At 41.9% G+C, this 16,028-nt stretch overlaps 1 protein-coding gene across 1 annotated transcript in view; it reads left to right on the top strand.

The window, feature by feature from the left end:
• Positions 1-12,816, top strand: part of LOC104527097 (sodium/potassium/calcium exchanger 1) — a 15,531-nt gene extending 2,715 nt beyond the window's left edge. Inside the window, exons 3-10 of the mRNA XM_010170717.1 lie at positions 422-484; positions 1,480-1,588; positions 7,615-7,701; positions 9,335-9,438; positions 10,072-10,281; positions 10,658-10,747; positions 11,607-11,773; positions 12,567-12,816. Coding sequence (XP_010169019.1) covers positions 422-484; positions 1,480-1,588; positions 7,615-7,701; positions 9,335-9,438; positions 10,072-10,281; positions 10,658-10,747; positions 11,607-11,773; positions 12,567-12,816 — 1,080 coding nt within the window. The remainder of the gene's footprint in view (positions 1-421; positions 485-1,479; positions 1,589-7,614; positions 7,702-9,334; positions 9,439-10,071; positions 10,282-10,657; positions 10,748-11,606; positions 11,774-12,566) is intronic.
• Positions 12,817-16,028: the final 3,212 nt, after the last annotated feature.

Below are 16,028 nucleotides of genomic sequence, written 5' to 3'. Positions count from 1 at the left end.
AACTATATGGAAAGTGATGCTGATCACTGGGGGAAAAAAAAAAACACAAAAACAAAAACCAAACCTCTTTGCACCTTCACTCTGCCTCTGCTGGAAAATGAGTAAGGATACAGATGTTTGGGGATGAAGTCTGGGGCTGTCTACATCTACAGAAATCAGATGGTAGAGGCCATTTTAGTTTGCCTCCAGGTACCTGCATCCTCACTGGGGAGCTGTAGGTAGAATCCTGTTTCTCTTGGAGGCCATATGGTTTTAAGGAGAGCACATGGCTTTGGCTCTTTCAGTAGCATCCATACAGAGTCATTTGTAGTAGCTGTCCCACTTTCTCACAGGCAGTAGCCTAAAGAGCTATCGTTATATCCTGAAAAACTGAGGGAAGTGGTAGTGGTGTTCAATCATTTTTGTTCTTGCTTGCATGCAGAAAAGCAGTGTGGCAGATGCAGATGATGGAACAAAGAAGCCAGCAGATGGGAGGAAGCTGCAGGTAGGTCTAAGCAACTTTACATGGATCTAAAGTAATTGTATTTTAAGCCCCTCCTCACATCAGGTTGTAAATAAAGGTGTCAACCTTTGCCTCAAGAAAGCTGGACCAAATCCTACTTTGTGCAAGAACGAGCCATGCTTGGCCCAATATCCAGAGTTTACTTAAAAGGACACCTGGCTGAGTTGTGTCCTCAAAGGAATTTTTACAAAAATCAAGAGACAGCTCAGGCTTCCCAAGTGGATTTAACTACCAGAGTGCTATTCATTCTATGCTTTAAACAGGCATAGAAAAATTCAGAGTGTGACTTTTCTTACCTGGTTTCACGGCCAGTTTTCCTGCTTTTTTTTTGAGCTCCCAAAGCAGAGGCTGGAAGGGTCTGTCCTGTTCCTCTGCTCCTGGTTAAATTGCTGACCTTTGTCTTCCCCATGGCTGGCCATCCACTGCACGGAGAACCCATCTGATGTAGTGCCTGCATAGATATGTAACATAACAGGCCTTAGCTTCCTCATATGGATGCTGCTTGTTCCTCTGTGCACTTATCCTACCTGTGCTAATTAATGTTCAGTCAAAAGCTCATTAAGACTCTGGTGTTGACTATAAGAACAGAGCACCATGGCTTTCAAGTTAAGTCAGGACACTTGGCGTGACTGTAGCCTTCCCTTTTAGCAGCATATAAATCTATAGAGTTATTAACAAGTTTATGACTAAAAGCACTTCATGCTCTGATTATTATAATTTATAACAACATTGAATTGATGCCCAGTCTGCGCGAGCCCATTGCACTTACCTAAGGACAGGCTGGCCTGCCATCTCAAGAGCATGTCTCTTACTGTGAACTTGAATGCAGAAGCTGTTTAAAATCCAAGCTGAGGCTGCTCCTTGGGTTGGGGAGATCAGCCTCCACGTAAATACATCCCCAGGGCAGAGGTGAACCAACAGTAGAGATGTTTTGAGGAGGAAACTGCTATTGACTGCTGCATTGTACCTTTCCATAGCCTGGATCAGCCTTACAGCGAGGCAGCAGCTCAGCCTCCCTACACAACACTCAAATGCGCAACACCATCTTCCAGCTCATGATCCACACCCTGGACCCCCTGGCAGAAGGTGAGTGAATGCTCCACATCTGAGGGACTTGCAGCCCTGGGCACAAGGAAATTTAACTGGGAATACTGGGAATACAGCCTTTGTATGTTAGGGATCAGCAACTCATCCTTGAAACGCAGCTCTGAGTATTACAGATAATGTTAGGTGGAGGGAGCTCTGCAACAGTAGGATGTACTCTTTCTGATCACATGCCTAGCAAGGACAAACACCTCACACTTTGGCCCTGCCATGTCAACTTTGCTTGTGCCAAACTGGTTGTTGCTGTGGTGGCAGCTGTGCTGCTGCTTGAGGGAACACAAGGGCATGTGGAAAGGCTGCTGTTGCTGGGGTCCCTGCAAGCAGAGGTGGCAAATGTGTTACAGGCTTCCTCCATCTCATAGCACGTCACATCTTCCTTCCTCTTCTTAGCTCAGCCTTGGAACAGCAGCATTCAATGCTGACTACGTTTTTGAGAAAGAGCTGCTCAACCTATATCAGCCTCATTTATAAGAGGGAAATGAACACAGGGAGAGCTTATTACCCATGCTGTGCACACAGCCCCTCACAAGGCATAAACCTGAACAAGAGGAAAAAAGAAATTAAAACCTTTAAAGAATTATCTTTTTGACAGTGGTAAAAATCCCATCTGAGACCTAAAATGCACAGCAGGTTCCAATTATAATGGTTAAGCCAACCTGTACTTGATTTAGACCAACACTGAGCACCCCTAAAAGCCCACCCGCAGCACTGTGGTGTCATCACTGCCTGGTAAACTGTACCCACAGCACTTTGCAGGCAATGGGCCAGCTCCCCATGGCCTAGGGCTGATCAGCTCAGGACTAAGACACCTTCTTTTAAACTGCCTAGGGTGCAGAGAAGCCACATCCCCAGACGGACCCTGGGTCTTTATACACAAACTTTTAACGTGCTGCTTCATATCAACTTTAATCCAAACACAATGTGGAGATTCATTTTCCAAGCAATGGTGAAACATGTTAAAAAAAGACATTTTATAAATTTTCTTTCCAAGCTCAGCACATGCCCCGCCCCTCCACTGCCCTACTTGTTCTAAAGAGATTATCTGTTGTCCATTCAAAGGGAGATTGAAGCTAAGCAGATCAGCACCTCTCGTGTCTATCACAGAGGTTACAAAAAGGACTCTCCAGATCAAAATCCCAGCTGCACAAACTGAGGGAACAAAGGAGGCTTGATAAGGACAGCGAGACAGAGAAGTGTCCACTTTGACAGATTTTAGCAAAGGCATCCATCATTTTACTAACAGCAGCCTAACAAGAGCCAGAATCAGGGTTTGCTCTACTGCCTTTTGCCTCCTGTCCCCCCCAAAAGGTGGTATCAACGGCACAAGGATAAAACCAAAAACTTATAAGGGGACAAATTATTGCCTTTAGCATCAGAAAGTACCAGACCTGAGGGACTGCTGCCACACAGAGACCCTCCAGCACCTTCTCATCCTTCTTGAATCTCTAAATGTCTTTGTGCAGCGTCTGCCCACCCCAGGCCAGCACACACTTCTGGTCCTGGCAGGTGTCCTCAGCTTGGTGAAACCCTGAGACCTCAGTACAAGTTGTGGGGGCCTGAGGATGCCAGCCCAGGCCAAGGAGAGTGCACCAGTGCTGCCCCAGCCAGCTCAGGCTGGAATACACTGCTGGGGGGTTTCAGTTGCTAAAAGGCTGTTATTACCACCACTTGTGAATATTGAATAAATGGGACTGGGGGGGCAGTTTGGATCTTCTCTGAAAGACAACTTCCCTCCTCATTTCGCTAGGAACTCTGAGTTACTGTACACACAGCCACTAGATGGGAGTGTGACCATAGGTACTTAAGCAAGTCTAATATTCACAACGAGGATGGTGCAGGATGGGTTACAATCTCTCCAAAAAGCTCTTATTTCTTAGAGCCTTTGCTATAATAATGCCACTTAGTTGTTAACTTTGAGTTAAGGACAAAACCTCTGCCCCAGGTACGTGTGTTCTGCTCAACACTGCCAGAACAGAGGCAGCTCCTTAGAAAAGGTAATGATAAAGTTACTGATATTACAATAGCACAGCACTCAAAATCAAGGAGACTGTGTCCCAGGTGCTGTGTATCTTGTAGGAGACACTCCTTACCCTGATAAATTCATATCTAAAGAAAAGAGAGTCTGGAGAAAAGGAATCATTTATGATTAGACTGAGAAACCTAAGTGCCTTGAGGATCTTGGCCAAAAAAGCTGAAATGACTCTGGAAAAGGCTTCAAACCCGCCAAGGCATATGGGGACTGCAAGTTCAGCCTCTGTGTTAAGGGCACTGCAGCTCTCTGGTACCTCAGGGCAGCTGGGTGCACAGTTCCCACTGATCCCCAACAAAGTCCTTCTCTCTGCAGTGCGTGCAGCACTGTCTGTACCGGCCACATTTCTGTAATGAGGTTACGACATAAAAGATGATCCCAAAGCAATTTATCTTTCCTCAAGGGTCCTTGTTCTTTCTTGCCAATGCCTGTAGTATCAGCACTTAGAGGCTGTGGTAAAGAACACTCTGCAAAAGAAAAAGGTTGCCAACTATTGCTCAGCAGTTCCTAACAACCTACTGCAATTAGGATCTCTGTAGGGTTTCCTTCTTTATGCCACAGTTGCATTTTATTTGGGCAGCACAGAAGAAGTTTCAGGGCAGCAAGAGTCCAAAATGTAGAAAAACTGCCAGCACTGGGCCTCCAAAAACCAGCTACCAGAAGCAGAAGTCTTAGAAATAAAGTCTGAAATACAAACTTTGTTTCACTGTTCTTAATGCAACACCCCTTATGTGAAACAAAATTTCTCATTTGAACAGTGGATTAAGTTCAGAATGTTTATTTTTTCTTTTTGTATTAGGAATGAATCATTACTTGAGTCCTTTTCTCTGTCTGCAAGAGACTAGGTGTTTTACTTCAGAATTTCTAACATTAACATTGCACCCTGACTTACGTTTTTGACAGAAGCTTTTATTTTCAAAGTGCCTTTTTTAAAAAATATATGAGGAATTTCTAACAACTTTAGTCTTCTCCCCACTTTCTCAGATACTGTAGAGAACCAGAGCATGAGATCTTTTCAGATCTTCCCGCTATACACCAGAAGGAACTGTTGGGGAATTAAAGGGAACAAGGACTTTGGAAAAACTGAGGAACCCTCTAATTTCTGAACCTCCAGTCTTACCATCAGATTATTCTTTAAACTCTAGTCATACAGGGACAAGACAGAGCCCTGTTTTTACTTCTGAATGAAGCAAAAGGTTCCAGCAGCAAGGTTGTCAGAGCTATCTACTCTCAGTATGCCTCAGTTAACAAGCTAATGATTTTGGAAATTAGACTAGAATAGAGTGGCAGGCAGTGTTGCATGCTAGAGCTGGGATAGAAGACTGAAGGCAGCTACAGCTTCTCCTTGCTTCATTAGCATTCAATCACTTGTTTTAAGAGAATCATGATACAGAGGGGTGAAAGGAATAATGAGAATTTTTTTTTACTTCTACTTTTAGACAACAGAATCTCCAAATCCTCCTGATTCATACCAAATTTTAAAGAACAAAATCCTTCCTGCTCTTCATGTTGTAAATTAGTCCTGTTGGATTAAATACTAGGGCCACAGAATTAATTAAACATAAGAGCCAAACTCAAGGTAGAAGCCCAGCTGCCACCTTTAAGTCCAGCCTGGATACTGTCAATCCATAGGACAGGAATCTTCCTGAATCATAGACTGGTTTGGGTTGGAAGGGACCTTAAAGCTCATGCAGTTCCAACCCCCCTGCCATCAGCAGGGACACCTTCCACTAGACCAGGTTGCTCAAAGCCTCATCCAGCCTGGCCTTGAACACTTCCAGGGAGGAGCATCCACAGCTTCTCTGGGCAACCTGGGCCAGTGTCTCACCACCCTCACAGCAAAGAATTTCTTCCTAATATCTAATCTAAACCTCCCCTCTTTCAGTTTAAAGCCATTTCCCCTTGTCCTATCACTAACTGCCCTTATAAAAAGTCTCTCCCTAGCTTTCTTGTAGGCCAGCAAACACCCCAGGGATCTGCATCCTCAGTTCCTGGTGCAGCACTGCACAGCCCACGGGGTGAGCATGCTGCCCTGCCTGCCCAATCCCCAGCACTAGCAAGGACTGAGCTGACAGATATCCATGCTGACCTGCAGATCTGGCCAGCTTATAGCCAGCTCTTCCTCCAATCTCAGTCCATCCTGCGTGAAATGTGTGTCAGAGGAATTAACACCTTTTAAAATGAGGCTGATCTCATGAGAACTGGCTAGTGGCCTGGACCTAAGCTGTTTATCCTGACAGAAAGATGCTCACAGGCTCCGCTCACATTGGCACTCACAGCCTGCAGCCTAAGTGAGGGCAGGAAGCCAGGAGCTTGAATTTATATAATCTCTTTCATGCTGAGCCTGACCGCCCTGACCCTGCTGACAGAAGCTTTTGCAACAGCTTCTGGGAAAAGCTGAACAGAAAGATGCATTTCCCTGTAGCTAGAGGAGACCGGGAGCAAAAGGTCACCTCTTTGGTGCCCAGCACTGATGAGTATGCTTGTGCTTCGCATCAGCAGAGGGGGAACGAAGCAAAGTGCTTCACATCCCTTCTGGTAAGCTTCAATCATGACAAAGAGCATGGAAGAGTCAGGCTCTTTAGTCCCAGCCAGCCTTTCAAAGGAGAAGAGCTCATTGTTTCACCTCTGTCCAGCTATTCCAGTGTTCAGTGGAAACTTAGTTGGTCAAACAAGTTCTGTCAGATGGTAACAAAATTGCACCAGAATGGGACTCATCCCCAGAAGCCTTAATGTCTGAGCCAGACCCTGTTATTGGATGTATACCAAAGTCTACTGACTTTCATGAGTTTCAGCTCAGAACAGTAGATCTGCCTGCATGACTGAGAGCCTTGGACCTGCTATTTCTATGAACTCAGTATCACGGTGATGAATAAAGTAACAGGGCCCTGCCCTTGAGGCAAAAGACAACAGCACATTCTGGTTGCACAGTCAACAGTACAGTAGATTAAATCAGTGTGATAAAACTTTCATAGGAAATTAATTTACAGCCTCTCACACAAGCCAAGCATAGCACAGCCAATTTCTTGTGGCTGCTGTCCATGTGCAAACCCTGTGACCCTCAGCTTAGTCGTTGGGTAGGCAGCTCAGCAGAGGATATAGATTAGAGCAAAATGAGGCTTTTCTTTGAGCCGATGACTTGCTCACTTTCCATGAGAGCAGAACTTCAGATGTTTGAGCAAAACATCTAACTGTGGAGACACACACAGTTTCCTAGTTCACTGTAAAACAGTAACAAAGCAGCTCAGGTGAGCAGAGCATGGTTTACAGTGGAAGAAGTCCTCAGCAGTCCCAGAAATACACAACTGGACACTGCACTGGTGAGGATCATCTCTTGGGTAGCCTGGACCATGTTGAACCTGGATACCAGGAATTTAGATCAGCTCCAGCAAAGGAGACACTCATGTTTACTTACTTAATCATCTTCCAGGTAATGGGAACATAAAAGTTTTCTACTTTTCCTTACCATCAGGTCACCAGGCTGCAAGCAGCACAGTAAAGCCTCTTCAGCAGGCACATGGCAGAAGGAAGGTTTTTTTTTTTTTAGCTTGCACATAATCTAGCCTGAAAAAAATCAACAGTCCTTTGGGAACAAAACAACACTGCATCAAAATACCTCCTCTGTTCTTTCTGCATTTGCTTCCTATGACGTACAGATATCCCCTGTATTACTGAACTGGAAAGGCTTTCTCTTCCCTCTAGATTCTCTTTTCAATATGACAGTATTGGTTACATGTCAAATTGCTGCCATAATACTAAGCATTTAAATATAACAGCTATGATCAACTAGCAGCAGCCAAAAACCTGGGGCCACAGTCAGAAGACAACTCACAAGTCAGTGTTGACTGCAATCCGTGCAAGGGGAATGGGGCAAGAAAGTGTGGATGTGTTGGGGGGAGGCAGGTGAAGGGGGGAGGCGGGTGAAGGGGGGCTTTGCATGGCTGACAGCTGCTGACAAATGCATCTTTCTCATCAGCAGCAAAATTTAAAGACAGGGTTGACATCCTGAGCAACATAGCCAAGGCCAAAGTAGAGACTGCGGCTGAACAAGAACCAAAAGCAGAAGGTGAGTACAAGAAGAGTCAGTGCTGTGTGCCTTGTTTTGCTCTGCAATCCCTCACCTGCCCAGCACTCAACACCCAAGGGCTGGCAAAGAAACACTGTGCTCTGACACAATTTTTCTGTTATTACTGGTCACAGATGGCTGCTATAATAATGCAGCAGAAATCAATCGATATACCCTAACAGTGGGCAGTAAAAGCCATTCCCACAGGAGTCTAGAAGTGGTTAGTGAGGTAGGATCCAAACAGAAAACGCCACAAGGATATAGTGCAAATTGCCACCAGAAGGCTGGAAGAGGGGAGATCAGGCTATTACAGACAGTGGTTGGGTGCTGCTGGTCTTTGGTAGACCCTGCAAATGAGGTGTTCATTAAAACTTCCCCTTGAGATTTTAAAAAACAAGCAGACTTCTGTGTGAAGGTCCCACCTCCACAAGCACCCTGCTGCAGTACCACAGTCACCCGAGTACCTCACAACATCGGGCCTCACCTATATGAATGAGACCAAACTTGAGGAAAACACTGTTTAAGAAACAAGTAAATTCTTGGTGCAAGTTATCAACTCCACTTTGACTTCACTGAACTATGAATTTTCATCCCATTGGATGTTCCACAAACTTTGTTGGTGCAGAAACAGAGCTGTGCACATTCTGAAAGCATTATTGCTCTGTCTCCCACATGAAATCCCTTAAGGCCTGGTTGCAGAAATCCCCAATGGCACTCACTGAGAAGATGGATTCCCAAATATCTCCCCTCTAGACTTGCTCCCTGGTGCAGTTGTGAGGTACTGTACTGGATAAGCTTACCTACTTCAGAATAAGATACCCTCTAATGCCCCATCCCAGAACAATTCATGGGATAACACAATCCTACTGACTTGACAGGCTTGAGCAGATGAAGGGGATCCCTTCAGCTAAATTGTAGCAGTCTGATAAGGGCCCTTGCTGCGAGCGAGCAGAGCCAGGCACTTGCTCTCACCTCTGCTCTGTGTCACCCATATTTCTACACTATTCTGCACAGAGGCTTCTGTTCCTCTTGGCTACACAGGTTAACACAGGAATGGCACAGAGGACATTGCAGTTATTTCCTTGTATGTGTCAGCACTTTTCTATTTGTATTTGAATACGTACCAAATGATTAGGGATTAAAGTCTGGCAGCACATAACAGTCATTTCTCAGAAGCCTCGAAGAGTATCAGTTCCCTGGAGAATGCTATGCTCTACTAGAGAAAAAAAAGGGGGGGGGGTGGGGGCAGCAAAATTTTACATCCTTTCTGGTTTTTAAGGATGCCTTTAATAAGATCTTCAGAATCCAGACTGAAACCAAGAAACATTAATCAGTCGTAGATCAGATAATTAGGCATGTTATTACACATGTACCTCTTACAGCAGTTTCAGATAGAAGGTCATAGGAGCATCAAGGTATCATTCTGTGCCAGGTGGGCCAGATTCTGCCTGGCTTTTACAAATCACAATCCACAGAAGACAGATAGGACAAACAATCCTAGGTAATCAGACTGGGTTTGACATGAAATGCCAGACTTTCTTGTAGGAAGCTCAAACCTCTCTGCTGATCAAGGGGAAGGTGACCACCTGATGTTAAGATGATTGAAACCAGTGTTCCTTCTTATCACTTGTAGGAGAAGAGGAAAAGAAGGCACCAAGCAGCGTTCAAGTAACTCCTGCCAGTGACTCTGAACCCAGCAAAGACAAACAGAAGGCAGATGAACCGCAAGATGGACAGGTATTAATAAAGCATCATAAGCACTGAGTGCTCACTCCAGACCAAACTTCACATGTACTTTCCTTCTTCCCTCTAGAACTTTTGGATTGGGAACCAACCCATTTCCCATAACTGGCAACTGTGATGTGATATATTAAGGTGTTAGCGGAAACATTTCAGCTTACAAACACAAATCAGATCCAAAATATGACGCCAACTCTGTATAGTATTTTCTCCTCAAACAACTCTTCTGAGATGAGGGGTACTCCAACATAAGGAAGATATGAGTGTCTGTCTGTCCTGGATTCATCACTACACATTTGTTTTCTTTACCTAATCCCTCCTTTCAATCAATGTAATTTAGCTTTTCTGATGAGGAAAGGTTTTCAGAGAGAGTCAATGGTTCATTTGTGTCAAAACCCCATCTAAGAGTTGCTTCTAGTTAACTGATATAAATTAGTTAACATAACACACAGGCAGTGAGATAAGGTGTGACTAGAGTTTGCCCCACAATAGCCAGATGTGGGCTGTGGCTGCCTCAGCTGTGTCACAAATGTGACCTCTGCCAAGGCAAGGCCACAGTGAATAAATGCTGTCCATCTCCTTGTTACTATGAAAACATATGGTTTTAGGTTTTTTTTTCCTGATCTACAGCCCCCTTCAGGCAGCGATACCTCAGAAGACAGCAGCTCTGACAGCGAGGAAGACAGCGATGATGAAAGCACAGATGAAGATGATGATGACGAAAATGATGAGCCATTATCTCTTGAATGGCCAGAAACTAGGAAAAAACAAGCAATTTACCTTTTCCTCTTTCCCATTGTCTTCCCTCTCTGGAGCACTGTGCCTGATGTTAGAAACCCGGTAAGAATCTATCTTCCTTCAGCTGCTGGCTTCAATAATTCAACTACAGATTCCTTCTCAGCAAGAGTCCCTTGTTCTATTTTTCCATGTCTAGACTCTTTGCACACTTGAAGTGCTGATAATGCTGCAGGGAGTGGGACAGAAGCCCCTGCTGCATCATAGTATAGTTCCAGAGACTTAATTTAATAAACCACAGAAGACTAGCAACTACTGGTCATCTAATTAAGCTAATTAAAAAAATATATAATTAGAGAGACCAGAGTCCATGTTAAAGCAATTGATTGCAGCAACTGTTTCAGGTGAATAGTTTTCTTTAGGGATTGTTAACTTTCCTGAAACTTCTCTGTGTTTTTCTTTTCTAACTTGATTTTAACAGGACTCCAAAAAATTCTTTGTCATCACATTTTTTGGATCCATCATCTGGATTGCAGTATTCTCTTACCTCATGGTGTGGTGGGCTCACCAGGTGAGGAGTTTATTTTCTCTCTGCAAAGACCATTTCAGATTAAGGAGATGGAGAGAGGGAACAGTGTCACTGTGGCATTTTATCTGATTAATTACAGCTGCAGTCATCCATCAAAACAGTAGAAACTTTGTTTTGTTAGAACCCAAAAGGGAATTTTCAATTTCATTCTTTTCGATTTGACAAAGAGTCATTCTTTTTCAAGAGCTTCCAAGGGAATTTGTGCATCAGTGAAAGGAAAAGTGCTGTCAAGATTTATTTTAATACTGGCTTTTCATTGATGATTGCTTCTGTGCAGAACATAATTATCCTTTCCCTAATTAAAATTCTAGGAAAATACAGGTTCTGATTCTGGAAGCTGTTAAATTATCTGAACTCCCATTGCTTTAATGTTCAGCTGGTGTTCTGGGAAATAATACTTTGCATCTTGTAGAATCAGACCCACAATTTGTATTTAGTGATATATTGCACATTCACAGTATAGCTGACCAAGCCATAAATCCAAAGACTGTCATTTCCCAAAGCTTTTGGATCATACCTAGGTGATGTTAAATTTGGAGAGGGAAGGGTAGAAGACATCCCAAAGAGGTGAACTTAGGGAAGAAGAATGAGTTGTGCTGTAACTGCCTTGACCTTGCTTGGTCTTGGCAACACTGTGATCAGATGCCCTAAACTATAGAGCAAATCTGAGATCCACATACACTATGAAATGTGACTTTTTATCCTATAAAGCAGAAAAAAATGCTACCATGTATAAATGTTTTAACTCAAATATGGCATGAAACCTAAAAGACTGCACAGAGCAATTAAATTCCATGTTCCAAAACTAACAGCCCTACCTGACTTCCTTTGTGTTTATTAGGTTGGTGAAACAATTGGGATATCAGAGGAAATTATGGGGTTAACCATACTGGCAGCAGGAACATCAATCCCTGACCTCATCACCAGTGTCATTGTTGCACGGAAAGGCTTAGGTGACATGGCTGTCTCCAGTTCCGTAGGCAGCAATATCTTCGATATCACTGTTGGGTGAGTATTAGTTCAATGCTGAAAGATGCATTTCTTCTGAAATATAAAGCAAGGTGGTTTTATTCCAAACAGGGTCTGAATTAATTTAATTTTAGCTGCAATTAAATGAAGAACAGTTACAACCAGTTACTTTTTTTTTGTTTTTAAAAAAGACCCCTAACCTAGTCAGGAAAGACAGATTTTTATAACTTAGTGCAGCAGAGTGAATATTAAATTGCTTAGTTCAGGTCATGGTTCTGCAGCTTAAAATAATGGTATATAGCTCAAAACAGAAGCACCACCATTTTCACCTACTTCTGAAACAATAGAAAATTACTGATTTTTCAAGGCAAACATGCAAAAAAATCAGTAATTCTTTAATTACTGATCAGTAAAAATCAAAAATCAGTAAACCAAAAATCTGTGGCTAACACCAAGGATTTACAGACAGGGTACTTACCCAGTCACTCAGCCATTCCGATCCAATGCAATCAAGGTTCAGTATCTCTCAATCAATATCTCCCTCATCAATAAAGCATCAGGACATTTTTACAATAGCACACCAAGACACTTAATTCATAGGTACTATTTTAAAAAAAACCTTTTTAGATTCTTGGATTGCATTATAATTGCACAAGTATTATCCAAATGCAGTTTTTGACACAAACAACATCAATTTTAGATTTATGCTGAGTTATACTGAATGCAATCATGCTTTTTTTTTTGGTAACAGTTCAGGAAAATTGCTTAGTTATGATGCAGAAAATTAACTGCTTTCAAACATTTATTTCAATTCCTTTTCCTTTACTTGCAGTTTGCCGGTTCCTTGGTTCCTCTATTCTGTCATCAACAGCCTCAGCCCAGTTGCAGTCAGTAGCAATGGTTTGTTTTGTGCAATTGTTCTCCTTTTTCTCATGCTCCTGTTCGTCATTATCTCAATCGCTACATGTAAATGGAAAATGAACAAACTACTGGGGCTCACTATGTTTGCTCTTTACTTTGTGTTCCTGATCATCAGTGTGATGTTAGAAGACAGGATAATATCCTGCCCAGTATCTGTATGACATTCGGACATTTCCAGATGTATGTAAGCATACATCAAAATGGGTTTAAGGTAGCAATTGTTCTACTGAAAAAAAAAAAAGGCAACCAGAATTGTTAACAAACTTACTGAGAATAAAATATCTTTAACATACTAAAAAAAAATAAAAATAAGTCTCAAGTGGTATGTCACCCTTTATTGTTTTTCTTTATGATCACAAGAGGTCAATTAAAGAAGTGACCACTATCAAATAACATACATACTTAGGCATTTGTGGAAAGACTGATACGGTATAGATGCCTGAAGTGTTCAGTATGGCTGATCCCCTCACTTTAAGGGAGCTGACTGATATTCAGCACAGAATGTTTACTTATTATAGTAACATTTTCAGGAAAACGCTCTAAATTACTTAGTAAACTGCTCAAACTCACTGAAATCAGTGAAGTTCACTTCAGTGGGCACAGAATCGGACATTAACTACTTACCCTTACAGAACTACTCTGCTAAAAATCGTTGTGTGGATTCATTCACATTCTGATCTCAGAAGTGAACTCCCTCAAAGTGCATAAGAGCGATGAGCGCGGCGGTTCCGAGGTCTGTGCTGCGGGTAGTTTGCCATGACTTCCCTACGCAGAGGCAGCTTCCATCCTTTCACAAATGCCATGACAAAGCATCTACACCTGGTACTCTACACGTATCTCCAAGAAAATGCACACAGAACGTGCGATGCACTTCAGAGGAAATGCTTTTTGCTGGCCTTGTGAAGACTGTGGGAAATGTAACACTAAGGTTTTCAGGGAAAAAAACAAAGCAGCAACAGTTATTCCTGCATGCAGGAGAACACAGGATTTGAGAGTTGCACAGCAAGCCTGAAAACTACCCACACAGCTCCTTTTAAATCTGCATCTGATCTTGCACGAGAATCCCTAAAATTTACAGTAAGTGCCACCAGTACAAGTGTGATGTCACACAGATTTACGTCTTTAAATGGATCTGGGATTAGAATACCACATTACCACTCAAAAACTAAAACCAGGAACCAGAAATACAACAAGAAAATGTTGAACTGCTTGAGTTTTGTTTTCATCCTGATACTAATCTCTGAAATTTACAGACTACTGTATCCAGCACTAATTCTTGTTGTTAGCACTGTCTTCTACATAACCACCACAAAAATAAAACCAAACCCACTGACATCAACTATCAACAAACCTGAAAGGTTTATTGTTAACAATGAATGCCTCATGGCAGCAAACAATGTAGTTAAAGAGTTGCAGACTTTTCTGTCATTCTAATCCATTTAATAAAATGTTAATGAAAATAACCAGAAAGATTTTAAGCTTTTTATTGACTCACTGTAAAACTTCTTTTTTTTGGATGAGACAGGAAAAAAAAAAAAACCAAACAACTTAACATTGTGAACACTGACCTGCATATTTTAAAGGAACTACAAACCAAAGCAAACATCCAACATCCTGGTTTTTTTGGTAAATAAAATTTAAACATTACATATTTACAAATCTACAACCATTCATTTAAAAAGTGCTGCTTGCAGACTAACAAAGTACCATTTTTAAATCCCAGTGAGATAATATCCAGAAATACCCCTCTCCGTTATTACTATTTGCATCTCTTATTTGTTATACAAAGATCTTACATGCAGGAATTTTCTTTTCCTTGGGGTATAAATCATTTAATTTGCCAGTGGAAGTCTAATTCATCAGGCTGTAACTGTACCAACAGCAAACCTTCTCAAAATGGGAAACAGTTAGCAGTGTCAGAGAAACAGCACAAGTTCTATTCACATTTCAGTATTTCATCTCCAATAATTATTCCAGTGGAACAATAAGTAAAGCAAAATATATATTGCACTGCAAATGTAAAACCTTTCTTTAAGGTTTTTGACATAAGCATTATTTAGTACACAAAAGGAGAAAATTCAGTTCATACAAAATTTTAAATTGAAAATACGTCTCAAATATTTTATTTATCCATCTTTGCGGTATTGGAAAATATACTCAAATTGCTTTTCTAATAAAGGACAGTGAGATCTGAAAACTGTTTCAACATTGAATCACTTAGAAATTATCCACCTCAAGACTTATGCTTTGAACATCATTATGACTTGAAGGAGGAAAATTTCCTACTTAAAGGATATCACTATTCCAACTATATTTTATTATAGTATTCCTACGGTGGACTGACTTGCAACAGACTTTATAAAGCCATTCATTAAGTATAATGATTTCACTTGATGAACTGCTACATGATACAGTAATTTAAAAGCACACCCAAATAAACATCAGCAATGCTTCAGGAGTGCCACTCTGAGGAGGCGAGAACACGGTAAGATTGTTTGAAGGATGCATATACAATCCTTTTCATGGTACAGTATATACTCTTCTGATAATACTGGCAGGACTGTTGATATTTGAATGAAGTGGCAAACTTGTTGGACTTTGAAGACAGTTGGGAGTACTTACAACTAAGCTGGGACTAGAATGGAGAAAGTGGGCCAGGTATTACAAGTGTTGCATCTGTTCCTGTGCTAGCACCCGCAGTTTGCAGTGTTAGGTCCCAGGAAGTGAGAGGTGGTTAGAGACCAGGCTCAGTCGCTTCTGCCAGACTAAAATAGGAAGTGCGAAGCTCGCTTCATAGCTCGGTACCTCTAACACACCACGGCAGCTCTGGAAAAAGCACTTGGCTTCCTTCATGGCTTGAAGGTCCTATAAAACAGTGGCTGCCCCAAGTGGTAAATGACATGGGAAACAGAACTGCAGAGAGCTAGGAACATTACCTTACACACAGCACAAACAGGTATGAGTCTATATACACAGCAACTACCATATGCAACTTTTACTTGGTAAATACAGCGTACCTACTGTACAGAGCAGAGCATATATGCACACTAACAGGTACTTACAACGAGGATGTTAAAAAATATAACCTGGTGTTTTTCACAATAGTTCAGAAGAATGAAGGAGGTATGTATCCACCCTACACTGATACACTGCTCACCACCTACCTGGGTGAAAAAAGTAGCTATATTTCATGCATGAGGAATACTTTACAAGCGAGGCAGTACAAAAGAGAGCATCACAAACTGTTAAAATAAATTAAAGGTGAAAAATGTTGGTAAGTGTAGCATTGCTAGCTCCACCTCAGGGTGGGGAGATACTTTCAAAAAAGTCAGCTACATAATTAGCAGCAAATTAGAGAATAGGTATTACCCAA

The sequence above is a fragment of the Antrostomus carolinensis genome, unplaced genomic scaffold (assembly GCF_000700745.2).
Source record: "Antrostomus carolinensis isolate BGI_N321 unplaced genomic scaffold, ASM70074v2 scaffold7816, whole genome shotgun sequence".
Lineage (NCBI taxonomy): Eukaryota > Metazoa > Chordata > Aves > Caprimulgiformes > Caprimulgidae > Antrostomus > Antrostomus carolinensis.
This window is presented reverse-complemented; position numbering and strand designations above follow the sequence as displayed.